This window comes from Equus asinus, chromosome 9, assembly GCF_041296235.1.
Source record: "Equus asinus isolate D_3611 breed Donkey chromosome 9, EquAss-T2T_v2, whole genome shotgun sequence".
NCBI lineage: Eukaryota > Metazoa > Chordata > Mammalia > Perissodactyla > Equidae > Equus > Equus asinus.
In genome coordinates this window covers 20,663,181-20,681,358 of record NC_091798.1, presented here as the reverse complement: position 1 = coordinate 20,681,358, position 18,178 = coordinate 20,663,181, and the positions used below count along the sequence as shown (strand labels likewise).

Genomic DNA, 18,178 nt, shown 5'->3' with positions numbered 1-18,178 from the left:
GTTGCCATCAGTTGGAGTAGATTTAAAGGAGAAGGAAAAGAATAAGAAGAGATAAGGAAACCAGGTACCATAATGAAAAAGAAAAGATTTTGGGAGTGTTTAGAGAGAACGTGATAATTACCTTTGTTTAAATGGCTGCCACGTGGTCTTTCCCTGCAAAATTATTATGTATGACTTACAAGATGAGAACTTTGGACAGGGACAGGTTACAACTCAGAGTAAGTAAAGTAATGTCTGAAAACAGATGCTAAATACCACTTGATAGGAATGCTGGAGAGAATTCAGGCTTTGGATAAGTAACCAGAAGATTCCATGTAACCATGAGATTCAGTAATCTCACAAAAGCTATTTCCTAGGAGATCTCGCACTTCTCCTTTTTCCTTTATTTCTTCTTGTTCATAGCTAATTTCTTGAAAAGCTCCTCAAATGATTTACATCATGTCTTGAGAAATAACCCTTAAGACTGTTGTATGTCTGTAATAGTTACCTTAAACTTTGCAGAAGTCGGGTTCTGAAGATACAGACTGTGAACTGAGTGGATGGTGAGTGGATTTCGTAGGACGATGGTGAAGCAAGACATTTGCTTCTTGCTCTTACATTCTGGAATTTAAAAATATATATGTATTCACAGTGTATTTATTATTTTTTTAATTTTTTATTTAAAGATGAAAATTTTAAGACAAAGAGATTTTTTTACTGTAACTTCCTCCTACCAGACTGGGCAGAGAATGCTATTTCTTGGATTCAAACATTTCGCTTTTGACCTGTGACAAGCCTAGTAAAATAGTGCCAGCAACATCATCATTAACCATGTCTATGAATGCTTTAATCTTATAGCATTTCTACACAGGGAACCTCAATTAGCTATTTCCAGACATTATCTCTTAAAGGCAGTATTCAGGAAATTGGCCAGGTTTCTAAAGGTAGTGTAGGACGCATTTTATGTCTTAGTGTGAGATGACACATCTTTGACAGCAAAAATCAGCAAAGTATTTTTAAAAAACACTAACCCAATAGCAAAATGACCTGGAGTTGTTCTGGTGTGTTATAAGTGTCTTTCAATGGGTAATAAGAGACAATTTTTAAATACAAAGGAAAGGTGTGTCTGATGCAATAAACCTGATGAAATCAGAAAGAGAATCCAAGAGGATTCCACTATCGTTAGGCTTTTTAGGTGGTAAGAGCTGTGTAGGAATCCTTCTGTGAACCATAGAAATAATAAATGCTGAGCCCATTGGAACATAATCTCAACCAGCAAGAAGCCACTGCTTTCCAGATTTCCTCACAGAGCCCTGCTAATTCCATGCCAAAACTAGCAGTGGATTTCTTCCTTCTAATCTCTCCTAATGCCTTATTCAATTATTGTCACTGCTCTCTGACCATGCACTGTCCCTTCAGACTCTCATTTTCCAACTGAGTCAGTCAGAGGAGACTGAGTGTCCATCAGGACATAGTCTAAGACCACAAACCACCTTGGTCCACGTGAAAAGGTGGAAAAGAAAACGAAGAGAGCAAGGAGAGCCCTCAAAGTTTTACTGGAAACCTTCTCATCTGCTGGATTACTGGCTGGACACAAACAAGGGAAAGGGAAATGAGGGGTCTGGAAGGTTGTTCTAGTTGATTGGTAAAGGGGAGCTGGTTGGGGGGAGGAGGAACCAAAAGAAGGGTGAACTGGGCATTTCAGTCCACTGCAGGATGGCGTCGCCTCTGCCCTGGCTGTACATTATTCTATGGTGAGTAAGATTTTTTTCTTATTTTTCATTTTAGCTTTGAGGAAAGGGTAAGCACACCCCCACTGTGTGGCTTCTCTACCAAATCATGGAAGAAGGCTGGGTGGTGTGCCATGTATTCGTGGTTGAGGGTAAATTGAACAGTATATTTGATCCGAGGCCGGGAGTGAGGATCATTGACTGTCTCCCTACAGGGTAGAAAATGCCCTAGGGAAACTTGAAGATGAAGGAAACTTCTACTCCGAAAACATCAGTCGGATCCTGGACAACTTGCTTGAAGGCTATGACAATCGGTTGCGTCCAGGATTTGGAAGTGAGAGCAGCATCCTTACTAGACCAAACATCTGTTTGCTCCTTCCCCCTTACTGCCCTTCCAAGGCCCAGAGGCCTCAGAAGGATAGCAGAGTGGTAAGGTGCAGGGGTATCTGAGAGAGGCCACATGTGTGTTCCCACCCAGTCTCTGCCCCTCCCTCAATTAGTGACCTTCTGTGCAAGTTATTTGAACTCTCTAAGCCTCAGCTTCCTCACCTTTAGTACAAACGTTTGCCTCATAGAGTGTGTGTGTGTGAAATGAGTGATTCTCTATGTAAAACACTCTCTTAGCATCTGTCCCATTAAAGCTATTAATATATGTTAGTGTTATATTTTTTATTATAATAAACCTAGTTTTCTTCCATTCTTTAAATTCCTCAAATCAATCAGAATAAATTCAAAATAAGGCAACTGGTAGGAGTTTTCAGAGTTGAAAGACCCAAGGATGCCCACTGCTTTAGGGTGGGTTGCAGATTCTGCTCATGAGAAGGGACTTTGTGATAGAGTTAGTAGATTCAGTCCCCTTAACATCATTAGTGATAATTGCCCCCATTCCTCTGCGCTAATTTCAGATGCTGTCACTGAAGTCAAAACAGACATTTATGTGACCAGTTTTGGGCCCGTGTCAGATGTGGAGATGGTGAGTGAGCTCTGACTGAGGAGGGTAATTTTACTTAGCGGGGAGGTTGGGGGCTGGGGGGAGAAAGCCAAGTCCCAGAACTAACGTAACGGGCATTGTTACTTAGCTTGGCTCCAGGTCCATAACGCAATATGTGTGCTCATGCTGGGAGGGCATGGCCATTACAGTGGATTACTGGCTTCATCTCCTGCACATTTCACTAAAGGCTCTGCTTGAGCACTTTATTCTGAGAGACTTTCTAAGGTGATGTCCTCTCTTCTGTCCACATATCATGCTCTGATTCTTCCCCACAAAGAGAAGATTTTCTCCATCTTTATGGAGTCCTAGTAAATTTTTTGAGTAGAAAAAAGAAAAATGAACAAAGATGCTATGCCATGTAACAGTGTATTGAGAATATCTGTGAAACTTAAAACATCATTGTTTTTTGTAATATATCATTCCCAGTGTATTTTATTAAAGCAGTAAAGGGAGTCACTTGGAAAGGCTAATGCTTTCCACCTTTTATGTTGAGAATGGACCAGCAGGTGTTCTGGGGACTCTGTTCCAGGTACAGATGGCTGTAGGATTTGTAAGAGAGTATTTATAGTAAGTGGCAATGAACACCTGAACTAGTCTTCTAGAACAAAAAGTATCATGGTATTCTTTCAAAGTTCTTGGGTAGCATTTCCCCCTAAAAGTAAAATACAAGTGCTAAAACTGAAATAAATATAACTCTTTAAAGAGGCGCTTCATTAAATTTTATTAGGAAAATGTAATTCCAGATAAATAGTTATTGGAGACTTTTTCATCTTCTGCTTTTTGAGTTGATAAGAAAAGAAGAAAAGAAAGAAGGAAGAAGGGAAGAAAGGAAAAAAAGGAAGGAATGTAAGGAGGAGGGAGGAAGAGCAGAAAGAAAACAAGGAAGAGGGAGAGAGAGGGAGGAGGACTTTATTTAAGAGATAATGTCTTAAGACTTGAGAGAAAGGAGAGTCATCATTATCCAGAATCCTCAAGTTTTTACTATCATATTTTTCATTTGAGTACTGACTCACTCCAACTATAAATAACCGCAACCATATTCTACTGTATTATTGAAGTCTGGGATGCATGAAACTTTATTTTATGCTAGTGTCACCTTTTTAAGCATATTTATACAATAGAGGCTTGTTATAGACTGGATCATTATTGTATGGATATTTTGTGTGTCAAATTATATTTTTAAAGTATAATTGCCACTTCCGGTAATAGGTCTCAAAAAGGAATACATAAAGTAGGCAAAACAATTTTTGGCAAGATTTTGATATAATTACAAGTTGTTATTTGTCATTGACTTTTGCAATGGCCCTCATCATAACTCTTAAGGTTTTTTAAGTTATTCCATAAAAACCACAAATTAAAACATAATTTTGATTATGCATACTTAAATGATGCTTTGAGTAATCATGGTAACATTTGCTTTTATGTTCTCTGAGAGCAATATGAAATAATTATGATGTGCAGCCAGAGGATGCTTATCAAGTAAAGTTTGTCCATCCTTGGAACTTTACTGAATGGTACCACGGTGCTCAGAGGTGCTTCGAAGGTGAACGAGATGCTAAGTGAAATGGTTAGACTAACTGATGGTAGGAAGGCCAGCACAAAACCTACACTGTAAATCTTTTTATGTTTTTATTCTAAATTAAGGAGGGGGAAGTTGATAGGTCTATAGATGGAGAGATGGATGACTGACAGAAAAAGTGGAGGAATGTTGAGGAGCGTCAGGCTGGAGAAGGGAAGTTTGCACAGCACAGCACTATCTTTTATATGAATATCATAAACTTTGTGTTTGAGAAAAATGACGATTTACTGAAATCATGGCTTTCTTGATGATCTATTATCATAAAAAGTAGCATCATTTCTGAAGTTTTAGAATTGGGTATATAAAGTTGTGAATAAACCATTCTTAACAAATCATCTCTCCATCCTGCGTAAATATCTTGTTTTCTCTTAGGAGTATACAATGGATGTTTTCTTCCGCCAGACTTGGACTGACGAGAGGTTGAAGTTTGGGGGACCAACTGAGATTCTGAGTTTGAATAACTTGATGGTCAGTAAAATCTGGACACCTGACACTTTTTTTAGGAATGGCAAAAAATCAATTGCTCACAATATGACAACTCCTAATAAACTCTTCAGAATAATGCAGAATGGAACCATTCTATACACCATGAGGTGAGGTTTCACCAATTCTACTTCTTCTGCCCAAATTATTTGTCCATCATACTAACTCAGATCCATTTGTGTCAATGTCCCTAGGCTTACTATCAATGCTGACTGTCCTATGAGACTGGTGAACTTTCCTATGGATGGACACGCTTGTCCACTCAAGTTTGGGAGTTGTAAGTTACAAAAAGCTTCTGAGAGTCAAATGATGAACTCAAATTATGCAATTATTTGGTTTAGTCAGAGACTGGAAAGCAAAAGAGAGATATTACTTCTCAGTGTGATTCCAGGAGCAAACTTACTTCATTGTGTCTGTCAATCTCATACATAGTTAGAAATTTTAGTCACCCAGATTAAAGAAAACATTAAAGAACATTTGTTTGAAATATTTGTTTTGAAAGAAAAGAGAAATACAACTAGTCAGATTCACAATACTATGTTTAATTTGTTTAAAAAATTCAGATGCTTACCCCAAAAGTGAAATCATTTATACATGGAAAAAAGGACCACTTTACTCAGTTGAAGTCCCAGAAGAATCTTCAAGCCTCCTCCAGTATGATCTGATTGGACAAACAGTATCTAGTGAGACAATTAAATCTAACACAGGTAAGAATTTGACGAATGCACTACATCCATCCGGCAAGGTGACTCCAGCGCACATTTTCAAAATATGTATTTCTTTTTTCTCGGCGTTAGCCATCCTCAGCTAAGCTTGCTGTTTTGAAGTGATCAGTATCCTTCTTTAAAATTGATTTTGCAACGGTGTGCATACATAGATTTGTGTAATCTCGGAATAGGTAGCTGTGTGTGTGTGTGATACAAAGAACCCCACCGAAAACTGAGTTGATGTATCTATCATCTGCTATCAAGTAGCTTTGTCATATATTGAAAGATGCCTTTGCTTGTTTTCTTCTGGCCCATGTTAACTTAAAGATCTCCAAGATTTATTTCTAGCTACATTCTTTTTGCACGCTGTCAACAGCAATAATATGATATACGTGTCTTCCAACAGGTGAATACGTAATAATGACAGTTTATTTCCACTTGCAAAGGAAGATGGGCTACTTCATGATACAAATATATACTCCTTGCATTATGACGGTCATTCTTTCCCAGGTGTCTTTCTGGATTAATAAGGAGTCTGTCCCAGCCAGGACTGTCTTTGGTATGCTTTACTCTTTGAACTCTACTTCCACTCATCCTCCAGCTATCATTGCTTGTGTATTTTAGTGGAATATTCACACCAGTGTACTTTTCCATCCACAAGGGAAATAGACTCCTATCTCATTCAGACACATGGATCGTGTAAAATGACTGTCATCTTATTGTAAGTTGTATAGTGAATCAACAAGAAAATAGTCTCAGCAAGAATTCTGGCTGGTTTCCTGTGACTTTTATGTGCTCTATTTAGGAGAGTGTTTGTTTTTTTTTTTTTAAATCTCCGTTTGCTTTTTCATAACTAAGGAAAAGCAGAAAAGTAAAAACTGACAAGTAAATCTATGAAAACAAATGCTATGATATTGAACCCCTAATAGGCAAATTATATTTTGCTTTTATTAGATTGAACCATAAAAATAATTACCATTTTTCTAGGTCTAAAACTAGTTAAATATCACCAGCTTCCCACAGTTGAACCCAAATACTTAGTTCCATTTTTGATGTATAGAATCCAACCAGTTTTGATGCGACAGAATGAAATAAGAAAAAGAACTGTAACAGAAAACATCGTCAGTAACAAAATCTAATTTTTTGTGAGTTTTCATGATTGTAAATTTAATAGTTCATAGGGAAGAACTGAATTGAATTGAACTCTCAGATGAATTTTGACTTTTTAATTTGCTATGTTCAAATAGATCTCTTTTTGCAAATTATAAAAGAATATGTATATAATGTTGTTGGCCATCTTCAGATTATATAAATTCCCCAAGTCATAATTCAAGACACTGCTGGCAGATGAGAGATGAAATTGTTTTCTCATGAGTAAATATTTTACCTTAAAACCAAGGTAGACATAAAAAAAAAGTGGAACCTAATTTTATGTTTATTATTCATCTGGTATAGACAACTATGATGAATTTTGTTTTATTACTTGTTATAATAATTTGCTATGTTTTCTCAAGAAGTAAACAACTAGAATTATTCCTGACAAATTTTACAATAGTTAAACTAATTCAATACAAAAAATATTTTTTGAGCAACTACAATGTACACATCACTATACTAGGTATTGAAGGATACAAAATTGATAATACCCATGATACTAATTGAGAATGATTATGAAAACAAATAATAAAAATTACACTTGCAGAGTGTTTAATCCTCTCCACAACATGTTCTCATTTGATCTTGTTGTTGGATCCCAAACGCTAATACTGCATTTCTCGTTCTTTCTCGTTTTAGGGATCACCACTGTTTTAACCATGACCACTTTAAGCATCAGTGCCCGGCACTCGTTGCCAAAAGTGTCGTATGCGACTGCCATGGATTGGTTCATAGCTGTTTGCTTTGCTTTTGTCTTCTCTGCTCTTATTGAGTTTGCAGCTGTCAACTACTTTACGAATCTTCAGACACAGAAGGCCAAAAGGAAGGCACAGATTGCAGCCTCACCCCCAGTGACAATCTCAAAAGCAACTGAACCCTTGGAAGCTGAGATTGTCTTGGTAATTGTTTACTTTTTTAATGTTACCAACCGTATAGGAAAAGGCAACTCAAACAGTGATCACAAACGACTAAATAGTCCAAATGTAATATTAGTTTGAGCACAAGTTACACAACCTCTGGTTTCAAGGCCAGCTTCTTTTCCAACTTCACAGAAAAAAGTCAAGCAAAAATCCTTCATTTATCTTTAAACTTTTGGCATTCTTCTTTCATCATTTTCACTAGTGCTGGCAGATTCCAACCTCTCAGAGTAGACTAGAAAATTCTTCTTAGCCTTCAGATGTTTCTTTTGAAGAGGTTCACTTCCACCAACTAGGGAGAATAAGGTAAAAAAAAAAGTTTCTAATGAAGCTTCAGAGTCTGAAAGAAAGAAACAGGAGTCCTATGGAATAGACAATTTTTGTTAGAAACTTGCTTGCTACTTTATTTCATGAGGGCAAGATGTGACTATTAGATTCTATAAATGCTGAGTCATAACCCAAGTTTTTGATTCATATGAAAACACTCTCATATTCACATTCATATATTAAATACATGCATATTCATGTCTTTTCATTCAAAGACTTATAATCAGTGAGAAATATCTGTAAAATTAAGTTTAGATTTGCTGTGTCTAAGCTCTGGTCCCCAAAGGCTTTTTGAATAAGAAACAAATCATAGCATTAAAAATTCACGGGTCATAAACATGCCACCAAAATTTCAATTTCACATATGAGGAAATTCTCATAACAATTAAGCCACACACAATTTTTTTTTAATGGATTAGAGAACTGATTGACAAGTATAATGTTTATTGTAATCTAAACCCAAACAGGAGCTCTTAGAAAAGAGGAAAATTTTGCTCTGTAGAATCAAGTAATACACTTTGAATTGAAAATTTCTTTATAATTGATCAATTCTTGTGAACATTTCCAAATCACAGAACCACATGCAGCCCAAGTAATTCATGGTTAAATTTGATGATAAAAATTATCAAGTTGTGGGGCTGGCCCGGTGGCGCAGAGGTTAAGTTCGCAAGTTCCGCTTCCTGGCAGCCCGAGGTTTGCCAGTTTGGATCCCGGCTGCGGACATGGCACCGCTTGGCACGCCATTCTGTGGTAGGCATCCCACATATAAAGTAGAGGATGATGGGCACGGATGTTAGCTCAGGGCCAGTCTTCCTCAGCAAAAAGAGGAGGATTAGCAGCCATTAGATCAGGGCTAATCTTCCTCAAAAACAAAAACAAAAAACACAGAAATTATAAAGCTATATGTATTTTACTCCTCAAAAACTTGGGCATTTATTGGCTAAAATGATGATAATTTTTTATGGAAATTTTTCTCTTTGATAAACTAAGAAACTTTGAGAATTTTCATTTTTTCCAAGGATTAAAATAAGGCCATTACCATGATAAGTAGAAATATATAATTTAAAGATTTTTTTCTTGAATTAGCCCTCATTAAAAAACAAAGTTTGCCATACATTGATCCAGTCTAATTACCCCCTTTTACAAAACCGGAAACAGAATCTCGGAGAGGGAGAGTATTAGTCACTAGTTGGTAGAAAAACCAGGAATTTATTCTAGAACTTATGATTTTCACAACTTTACAGAGGATGAGGCTCTCCCCTTCTCAACAATTCCTCAAAGACTGAAATAGAAAAGAGTGCGTATCATTGGGTAAACATTTCAGAATGTAGATGAGGTCATTCTCAAAATTCTTGCCTGGACTTAATGATGTTTTCTTTACATATATGTGTTTTGAAAGGTCACAAAAATATAAATTTTGTAACAAACATATGCTGATCTGAAGACTCAGTCCAAAACACTTGAAAATAATTCTTTTTTCCAGAAAAGATAAATTCCAAATATTTTTGAGAAAGTTTCTGTTTACAAAAATAAGTTATAAGGTATCTGCATTTGTATAGGCATGTAAGTGACATATTGTCCAAAGGTCATATATTATCTTAACATATATCTATAAAGAAATAAGAAATAATATTTATCAGAATTAAGTTTAACAGTTTCTTATTTGAGAAATACAGTAAAAATGAACAGAGAAATTCATGAGAAACAGGGTAAAACAATAACTCCAACGATTTTGAATATGCTCATTGATCTGATGTTGAGGTAAAAAGAAAGACCAACTTCCATGCTTCAGCTCTTTTGAAACATATATTGCTGAGACGAATATGATTTCAAATCCTTAGAGGAAGCATAGAGTTATCATTCCCTTTGTCTGTTATTTTAAAGGTATAATTTATTAATAAAATGGAATTTAAGATCTCAGATCTTCATATAAACTACCTTCTGCAATTCTAAAATAGTAACATATAATGAGCAGATCCTTTGGGAAGCTGTATAAAAAAATTGCATTTAAATCATCTCCAAGTACTTTTATTCTTGCAAGTTAACTTTTTTTCTTATGAAAAATTTTATTTCTAAACCTGGCGCTATTTAAAATATTTTAAGGCAGTGAAAAGGAGAATTTCGTTTCTGAAAGGCTAGGTCAGAAGTGTAAAAATAAAAACAAAAATAACCAAACCAAACAATACATACCTTGTAGGTATCAAAAAATAAATATAGATGATTACATAGAACATTCACATTTTATTTATTCATGTCAAAACTTCGCAATTTACCTACATAATGTAGAGGAACAAACAAATTGCACATTTGCAATTTATACAACACAACGGTATATTATGATTGCAAGGTCATTTTTTCTTTCAAATACCATGACATTTAAAAATGCCTATTCAATTGTAATCAAAATAACATTATTTCTGTAGGATGGACATTGAAATAGCAAACCACTGTGGTGAAGTTGAAATGAAATTAAGTGCTTGGATATTTCATGTGGTTCTATGTTGTATATTTTAATGTGCTCCTTGCTTTTCACAGGAAACTACATAGAATGAATGTGGGGAAAGTTTATCACTTTGATTTGACCTTGAAATTTAATATAATAATGATAAAGAAATTCAGGCATTTTAAATCTAGAACTCAAACCCAAAGAGACGCTAAAACTGAATCCTTAGACGTGCTCTATAGACTAATTATCTTTCTGATTTTAAGGCATTTGGAACTGGAGACTATTTTTCTTTAGGTTTTGAGAATTTGCCCGCAGCTTCTTTCCTGCTTATATGGTATCTTTCCTTATTGTTTCTACCTGGCATGCTATCTTGGCATTAGAGAGTTACTTTTGTGTGGATGTTTCAGAATTTATTATATGTCTGGGGTTTACTTATTCTGCATGTGAGATCAAGTTTGAACCTTGATCTCGTTATGGATGTTTTGCTAGTTTCCTTGTTACTTTAAAGGTCTGAGCCCTTCTCACTAAGGTTCCTAAGAGTGAATCCCCTCCACCCAGCAACACATCTAGTGTGGCTTCTCTTTTTCACAGGAGGTGTGATGTTCTTGGTAAATTATCTACAAATGAAATTGACCAAAATTTCATTAGTCTGGACAGTAACTAGATTTATACTGATTATATTGTTTATTCATTTGTTTTTTTTTCTTTTCACCTGGCACCCATTTATTGAGTACTCATGTATTCATTGAATTATTCATATCGTAAGTATTTGTTAAATGCTTTTATAAACCCTTTGTAGAATGCAGAGGATCCATTAGTGAGTGACATCACTAGGGCCTCTTCCCTCATGGAGCTTCTTGTCGAGCAGGAAGAGAGACAAAACAATGAGCCATGACAGTACATCGTGATGAAGGCTGTGGTTAGAGATGTATAGTAATCTGAAGAGAAACCATGCCACCATACCTATCTCAGTCTGGAGGAAGTGATGCCTAAACTGAGAGCAGAAAGATGAGCCTGCCCTCGCTCTAAGCACTAAATCTGTTGCTAGAAAGTTGGGCGTAGAGAGGGAAATAAGACAAACATCTTTTGTGTACTCCTTTTTGTGTACTGCTGGGTCATTACCATGTTGCCCTCCACCTATGTAGCGAGATATGAAGCATAGAATACTGAAAGATTTACCTCTCTGTTCCACATGTTGACAAGATTTCTTTGAGTACTCTCATTACTCCATAGAATTAAGGGTTAGATTATGACTGTCAGAGACCCTGAGCACCAGAAAGATCATGGTGCCCTTTCCCCATGGTTGTGCCATGGTATGACTTATAGATAGGTGGGGTGCATTAGATGAGGGGAGTAGGTGATTAGCTCTTTCCGTTACCTTCTATCAAATCCCCATCCAATATTTCTTTCTGCGCCCTCCAAACATTCCAATATGGTTTCTACACATGCCGCTAGCACCAGTGACCCACTAGAATGCTGCCAATAAGCTACTTCTCTGTGGAAATTCTAGAATCATCTCTGCTGCCAATTCTATCAGCTGTAACGTAAACACAGGAAAATTTGACGGAGTTCTCATTTTCTCCATAATGATAATATGATAGTTTTAAAAAATGTCAAATACTAAATGTTTTCAAAAGTATTTTCTCTTATTTTTGGTGCCCCTGTTTGCTGGTTTTAAAACAGATGCATTGTTTGTCACTTGAGTTATGCAGCCCTGGTTAGAATATCTCTCTTGGGAGGTAAACTCTTGCCCCCTCCCCTTTAATATATTAGACTCACCGAATGTTGTATCAAAATTGCTCTAAGTAATTCCCAAATGCCTTATCCCTACATCACATTATTGATTGTCATGAAGTCCAGTTTGACTCAAAGTACCTTTGCAATATGGCATTACTTAAAACAAAGCAGTGCTCTAAAAATACCCAAAGCAAGATGGCACTCAGCAGCAGGGGAGCCCTGGAAAAATTCAAAACCACAGGTGTTCCACTCAAAACAGTGACAGCCCCAAGCTGAGCCCTCATCTGGACTCTGACAAAAGCCTATTTTACCATCAGCTGAAGCTGCTGGGCTTACAATGGAGCAGGCGGGATCAGATGCAAACCTGTAGCTTGGCTGGCTTGCAAAATTGGCTTTCTTTTCATTTCAGAAATTCAATGCGATTCTTTTAAGTTGGTGTCTGGTCTCCTGTACTGCAAATTGCTAATTATCCAGGGGCTGATTATCCAGCGTGTGGGTTAGCCAGGCCTCTTGTCTTTCCTTGAGCATATCGTATGTGCTGCTTGCAGGAAATCCCCCCAGTCACCACTGGGCAGTGGGACAGTTGTAACTGTAAATCAGTGGTTCCCAATAGTGGCTGAGTTTCTCCCCCGGGGACATTTGGCAAGCTCTTGAGATATTTTGGGTCGTCACAACTCCAGGGAAGGGGTGCTACAGGCATCTTATAGGTAGAGGCAAGGGATGCTGCCCAACATCCCACAATGCACAGGACTGTCCCCCCACAGCAAAGAATAATTTTACCCCAAATGTCAATAGTTCTGCAGTTGAGAAACTGCGACCTAAACCCTAAAGTTGGGAAGAAAACATAGTAATTGTTAAAAGTGTGATTTTTGGCATCTGAGAGGAATTGAATTCAAATGCTGCCACTTGTTACTCATGTGAGCTTTCTGCTTGAACCTTCATTTGCTCAACTCTAAAATGAAAACAATATTATTACATTATAGATTCTCTCTTGGAATAAGCAAAATAATGCATGCAAAGTGCTTTGTAGTGCTTATCAATAGAAAGCATTTAGAAATGGTCCCTATAACATAATGTAATATAAAACAATATACTAAAATATAGTGTAACATAATCATAAAATGTTTTCCCCCTTCTCTTTACCTGACTACTCTAAGAAATCTTGGAAAACATTTAGATTTTCATTCATTTGTTGATTCAGCATATGTTTATTAAGCATATACCATGTTCTATGCATATACTATGCATAGAAGCATATACTATGTTCTATGCTCTGGCTAGGCACGGTGGGGCACTTCTACATGAGAATAATGCGCTCTCTACCTTAAGGAGATTTCATGTCAGGAAAGGAGATAAGGAAGAATAGAAATGATATTTACAAAGAAGAATGCGATAACAGTTAAAAGAGTTGTAACAGCTAAGTAGGCAGAAAAGTTTATAAAAGTATACACAATCTTACATTTTCTTTCTCAAATTCTTAAAGAAAAAAAGCTTACGGAAGAAGTAATAATTGTCCCTAACTATAAAGACTGGAACTTGAAGCTTAAGGAGAGTCAACATCTATGGCATGTCTAAGTCATACAGCAGGTAGATAGTTTATACAGAACTGCAATCTAGGGCTTTCTGACTCTCCTGTCCTCTTAACTCTTAAGCAACCGTCCATTGAGATTGTTTGGGGAAATAGATGAGGATTAAGGGAATCCTACTGTAGGGGACTTTTAATTCCAGGCCAATGCCATTGTGCTTAAATTTTTCATGGTGTTTGGTCTTGAATGATGCTACTTAACTCTGGACAAGGGTTATTTGACGATCCTCATTCAGTCATTTGTGAGACTGTGACAGTGCCAAGAAATTGACAAATAACTTTTTTCCCCCATATCTCTAAAAGAGAGGGGGAGATAAAATAATGACTTACATTTTTATGGTGGGTTATGTTTTACCACCACTTTTTTATCTCAATGAACTTTTTCATGTCTGCACTCTTTCACTCTAAAAAAGAAAGAAACACAGGTTTCACACAGGCAATGCACGCTATTAAAGTTAAGATGAGTTTAGAAAGTAAATATGCTCTAAAGACTTGCCTTCTTTCTACATCATCATGATCTTTAGACATTTTACTAGAGTGAAATATTTTAATGTTTCATAAATCTAGGAGGAATATAACTCTTTTTGGAGAATGAAACAGTGGCACATTTTGCTCTTTCAGGTGGAGAATATTTTAATAGCGTATTTAATGGATGAAAATTCAAATTAGCATCTGAGAAACATGATAGAAAGCTCTTGGAAGATGTTTCTATGTTTATTCTAGAAAGTGTCATTTCCTGTCCAAGGTCAGCAGACTAAGCCCTCTACTATGGTCAGTTCTCTTCTACCTCCAAGACTTATGATTTATTTAATTCTGTCCACAGTGCCCAGCACAAAACTGGGCCGATAGATAACAAATAAAGATACTTTTTGCTTGAAAGTTGCCATGGTCATGTCAAATCAGATTTAATTACACAGATTCATTTTTGCTTTTGCTGAAGAAACAGATTTTCCCATTGCCCCTAAAAGCATACTGGGCTTGAACTCTCAATAATGATTATAACTATTTAAATACTCAGTAACTTTCATGACATCTCAAACAGCAAAATTCAGGAGGGGAATGTGGAGAGAAGTTCGTGGGGTGGTTGTTTCCCACAGTCCAAATGTCACTACATCGGCGGGTCACTCTGGTCCTGTGGCTCAACCAGCACAGGGGAGGCGGCTGCCTCATCCTGTTACCCCAGGGTTGCTGGCTAAAGCCACAGGAATCTGCCCATGTGAGTAGCATACCCTGCCAGGCAGCAAAGTGGCAATTTTGCTGCCAGGGAGGAAACAAGGTGGTTTTACAAGAGCAGGGATAATGTACAGCAAGTGTTTGAAGGCAGAGTCCCAGTAAGGACACCCTGGCCACAAGGAGAGTGACTATTATAGGATGTAGACAAGAAAAGAGAAGAATCAGACCAAGGCCCTCTAGTCTCCAACAGTATGAAAGGAATCGAAAGCAAACAGAATTAGAGGCTCTGAATCAGAAAATGTTGTGATGAAACAAGCACTGTAATTGAGCAGTGTGTTTATTACAAGCTGTGCCACTATGGGCGAAGCAGTTCCGTTATCTGGACCTTAGCCTTCTTACCTATCAATTAGTGTGCTAAATATGCCTTTCAAGACTAAAATTGGTTGTCTTATGATTTCAGTGGAACAGAAAATCTAATGAGAGAAAAGAACATATAACATTTCTGACGTTAGTAAATGAATCATTTTTTGGTGACTTAAGATCAGTGGAGATCAAAGGAGATCAATGGAGAAGTTCTGAATGGGCAGCAGAAAGCTCTCAACAGAGAACTTCTGGGCTGAGAGGCAGTTGTATTTCAAGGGATGAATAGAATTCCTGCTCAATTTAAGGATATTTTTACTTTGTCACTGGCTTTTGACACACACGAGCACCTTCATATTTTTCTGTTGTTATCTCAGCTGGTTCAAATTTATGAATGTGCGAAGATGAGGATGTAGGCTGGGAATGTGTCAAGAAGAATGCTGTTATTTCCTTGTAATAACAAATTGTTCGCATCTTCCAAATTGAAATCCCATCTCATTGCCTGCACTCATTGCCCTGTAGGCTTATGCATAACCAGGGGGTGGATAAGCCTTTGTGACCTTGCTCATCTCTTCCTAATGGTACAATGTTCAACACAGGTTCTGGGATGTAGAACATGGTTGACATCAATTGCTGATGTATTAAATTATACTGGATAGAAGAAAATGAATTTTTTTAAAATTGTTTTACCACTTTCTTGGAAATGTAGCACCCTCAAATACTGTTAATAATTTTCTGATATTTTGTCTTCCATACTAAGTGGTCAATAAATATTTGTCAATGATGAAAAGATGAATGACTAAATAAGTGATCCCTATTCTTTTACCCAGCTGAATATTTATGTCTTTTCCCCCACAGCATCCTGATTCCAGGTATCATCTGAAGAAAAGAATCACTTCTCTGACTTTGCCAATAGTTCCACCCTCTGAGACCAACAAAGTCCTCACTAGAGCTCCCATCTTACAATCCACACCTGTCACACCCCCACCGCTTTCTCCAGCCTTCGGAGGCACCAGTAAAATAGACCAGTATTCTCGGATTCTCTTCCCGGTTGCATTTGCAGGATTCAACCTTGTGTACTGGGTAGTGTATCTTTCCAAAGACACGATGGAAGTGAGCAGCAGTGTGGAATAGACTGCATCCAGGACAACCTGTATTCTAAAGTTCCAGTTTTCTCAATTTTTTTTAAATAGCATTGAGACTTGTGTAGATGCTTTTCTGAACAGGAAATCAAAATTGAAAATCTCTAACACATAGCTTTGAGTAAGCACGTATGGGCCAAAAGCCAATAATGTTACTCCTCAAAATTGAGAGTTGAAGGTTGCTAAAAAATATGACTTTTCTGTACCATAGAGAAAAATTTTATAGGAGAATCAGATGGATTCAAGATGAATTTGCCAATCTCTGCCCTTCATTGTTGAATATTTTAATTGTCACTGTGAATAGCATTTACCACAAAACAAATATAATAAGAAATGCTGGCACTTCCACAGGTTGCCTTAAAATATGTTTATTTTGGCTTAGTTTTCAAGTGAGAAAAATAGAAATCGTCTAAATATTTATCAGTAGGTTAATACCAGCATGTTGGAGGCCTTTATGCTAGTAAAATGGCTTTCAGCGGCATTGTAAAGCCTGCGTTGAGCTTAGCCATTTGTTTTTAGCCTTGCTGTGCTATTTTACCTCAATAAAATGGGGTGTATACATGTGAAGTATACATAGATCATAAATTACATATGCATATGTACATAGCTTCACTTGGACTGCAATACAGTGTTGTTCTATCTTAAGCTCTCCTTTTAAAATAATACTGTCATTATAATTCCATGAAGTTGTAGAAAAAAATTGATGATTATAAGGAATTTTTGTATATCATGACTGTGGTTATATCTTGTATTTTCCACCTTTCTAAGTATACTACTAAATAAAACGGCAATAAACATGGTTTTCTGCATCAGTTTAATAAAGCTAAAGAGAAGGATTTCCTTAAACATGCAGAAATGAAGTGGTTACTTCTGCCCAGTGTTAGTGTCCCTGATGATTCTGAGAGGTAGGAAATATGCGACAGACAGGCTCAGTCAGCTCGCTCCGTGGAAAGACTTGAGTTCGTATTCAAACAGTCAGTTCTTCCTCTCCTTCCTGCTCACTCAATACACTCTCAGTTATGAGACGAGTAAGTTCAGAGGTCCTAATGTTTAACATGGTGACTATAGGTAATAACACTGTATTGTATAGTTGAAATTTAATGAGTGTAGAACTTAAATGTTCTCACACATACACACTAAAAGGTGAATATGTGAGGTGATGGATGTTTAATTAACTTGATGGGGGGAATCATTTCGCAATGTATATATATATATATATCAAATTATCACACTGTACACTTTAAGTATGTTACAATTTTGTCAATTTTACCTCAATAAATCTTAAACAAAATGAATGAAACTGTTCTTCTTCCTTTCTACTATTCCAACTCTTCCTGACACCAACTCTCACCATGTTCCTCCCACATAGAATTGTTCTAGGGAGACAAGAACCAGGAGTAGGAGAGAGGCTGGGAAAGATTCCCAAGGAGCTTGGGCCTAGACTTTAAGAGGGGACCGGTGCCTGGGGTCTGATGAGGCTAGTCCTGGGAATGCAGAAAGAAGCCACAGGCAGACCTTGGTGTTGCTGCCCGCGTGGAGGGCCATTATCAGGACAGTCCCCATGCAAGAACAGCCTTAGGACAGAATGAGGAAGGCCCTTTCCCTTCTTCCTTCTCATCTCCCTACACTGCCTCCTAGTCTCAGAACTGCGTAGGAAGCATCTTAAAAGAAGTGAAAACTGTACAGTTTAGCATGGGTGTTATAAAATTTAGAGGGTGGATTTGCAACTAAGAGACAGTAGCTTAAACATGAACACAGACTGGAGCTTAAACTCTTCTAGTGTCCAATTTCAGCTCTTTAAAATGCTTCCCGAATGGTTGAATTTTGGGAGCCATAAAGAGCTGGTGAGGAAGACATGCAGGAGTGG

General features: G+C 37.1%; 1 protein-coding gene across 2 annotated transcripts; it reads left to right on the top strand.

Moving 5' to 3' along the window:
- Positions 1–1,264: 1,264 nt before the first annotated feature.
- Positions 1,265–17,608, top strand: GABRA6 (gamma-aminobutyric acid type A receptor subunit alpha6). 2 transcript variants are annotated; one of them, XM_014842750.3, is made up of 9 exons: positions 1,265–1,733; positions 1,925–2,043; positions 2,615–2,682; positions 4,652–4,872; positions 4,957–5,039; positions 5,326–5,469; positions 5,876–6,028; positions 7,264–7,523; positions 16,028–17,608. In XM_014842750.3, the coding sequence occupies exons 1-9, from the start codon at positions 1,696–1,698 to the stop codon at positions 16,301–16,303; spliced, it is 1,362 nt and encodes a 453-aa protein (XP_014698236.2). In that variant the 5' UTR covers positions 1,265–1,695; the 3' UTR covers positions 16,304–17,608. The 2 variants fall into 2 exon arrangements, with proteins under 2 accessions (XP_014698236.2, XP_070373217.1); XM_070517116.1 differs by lacking the exon at positions 1,925–2,043 and having other exon boundaries at positions 1,268–1,733; positions 16,028–17,594.
- Positions 17,609–18,178: the final 570 nt, after the last annotated feature.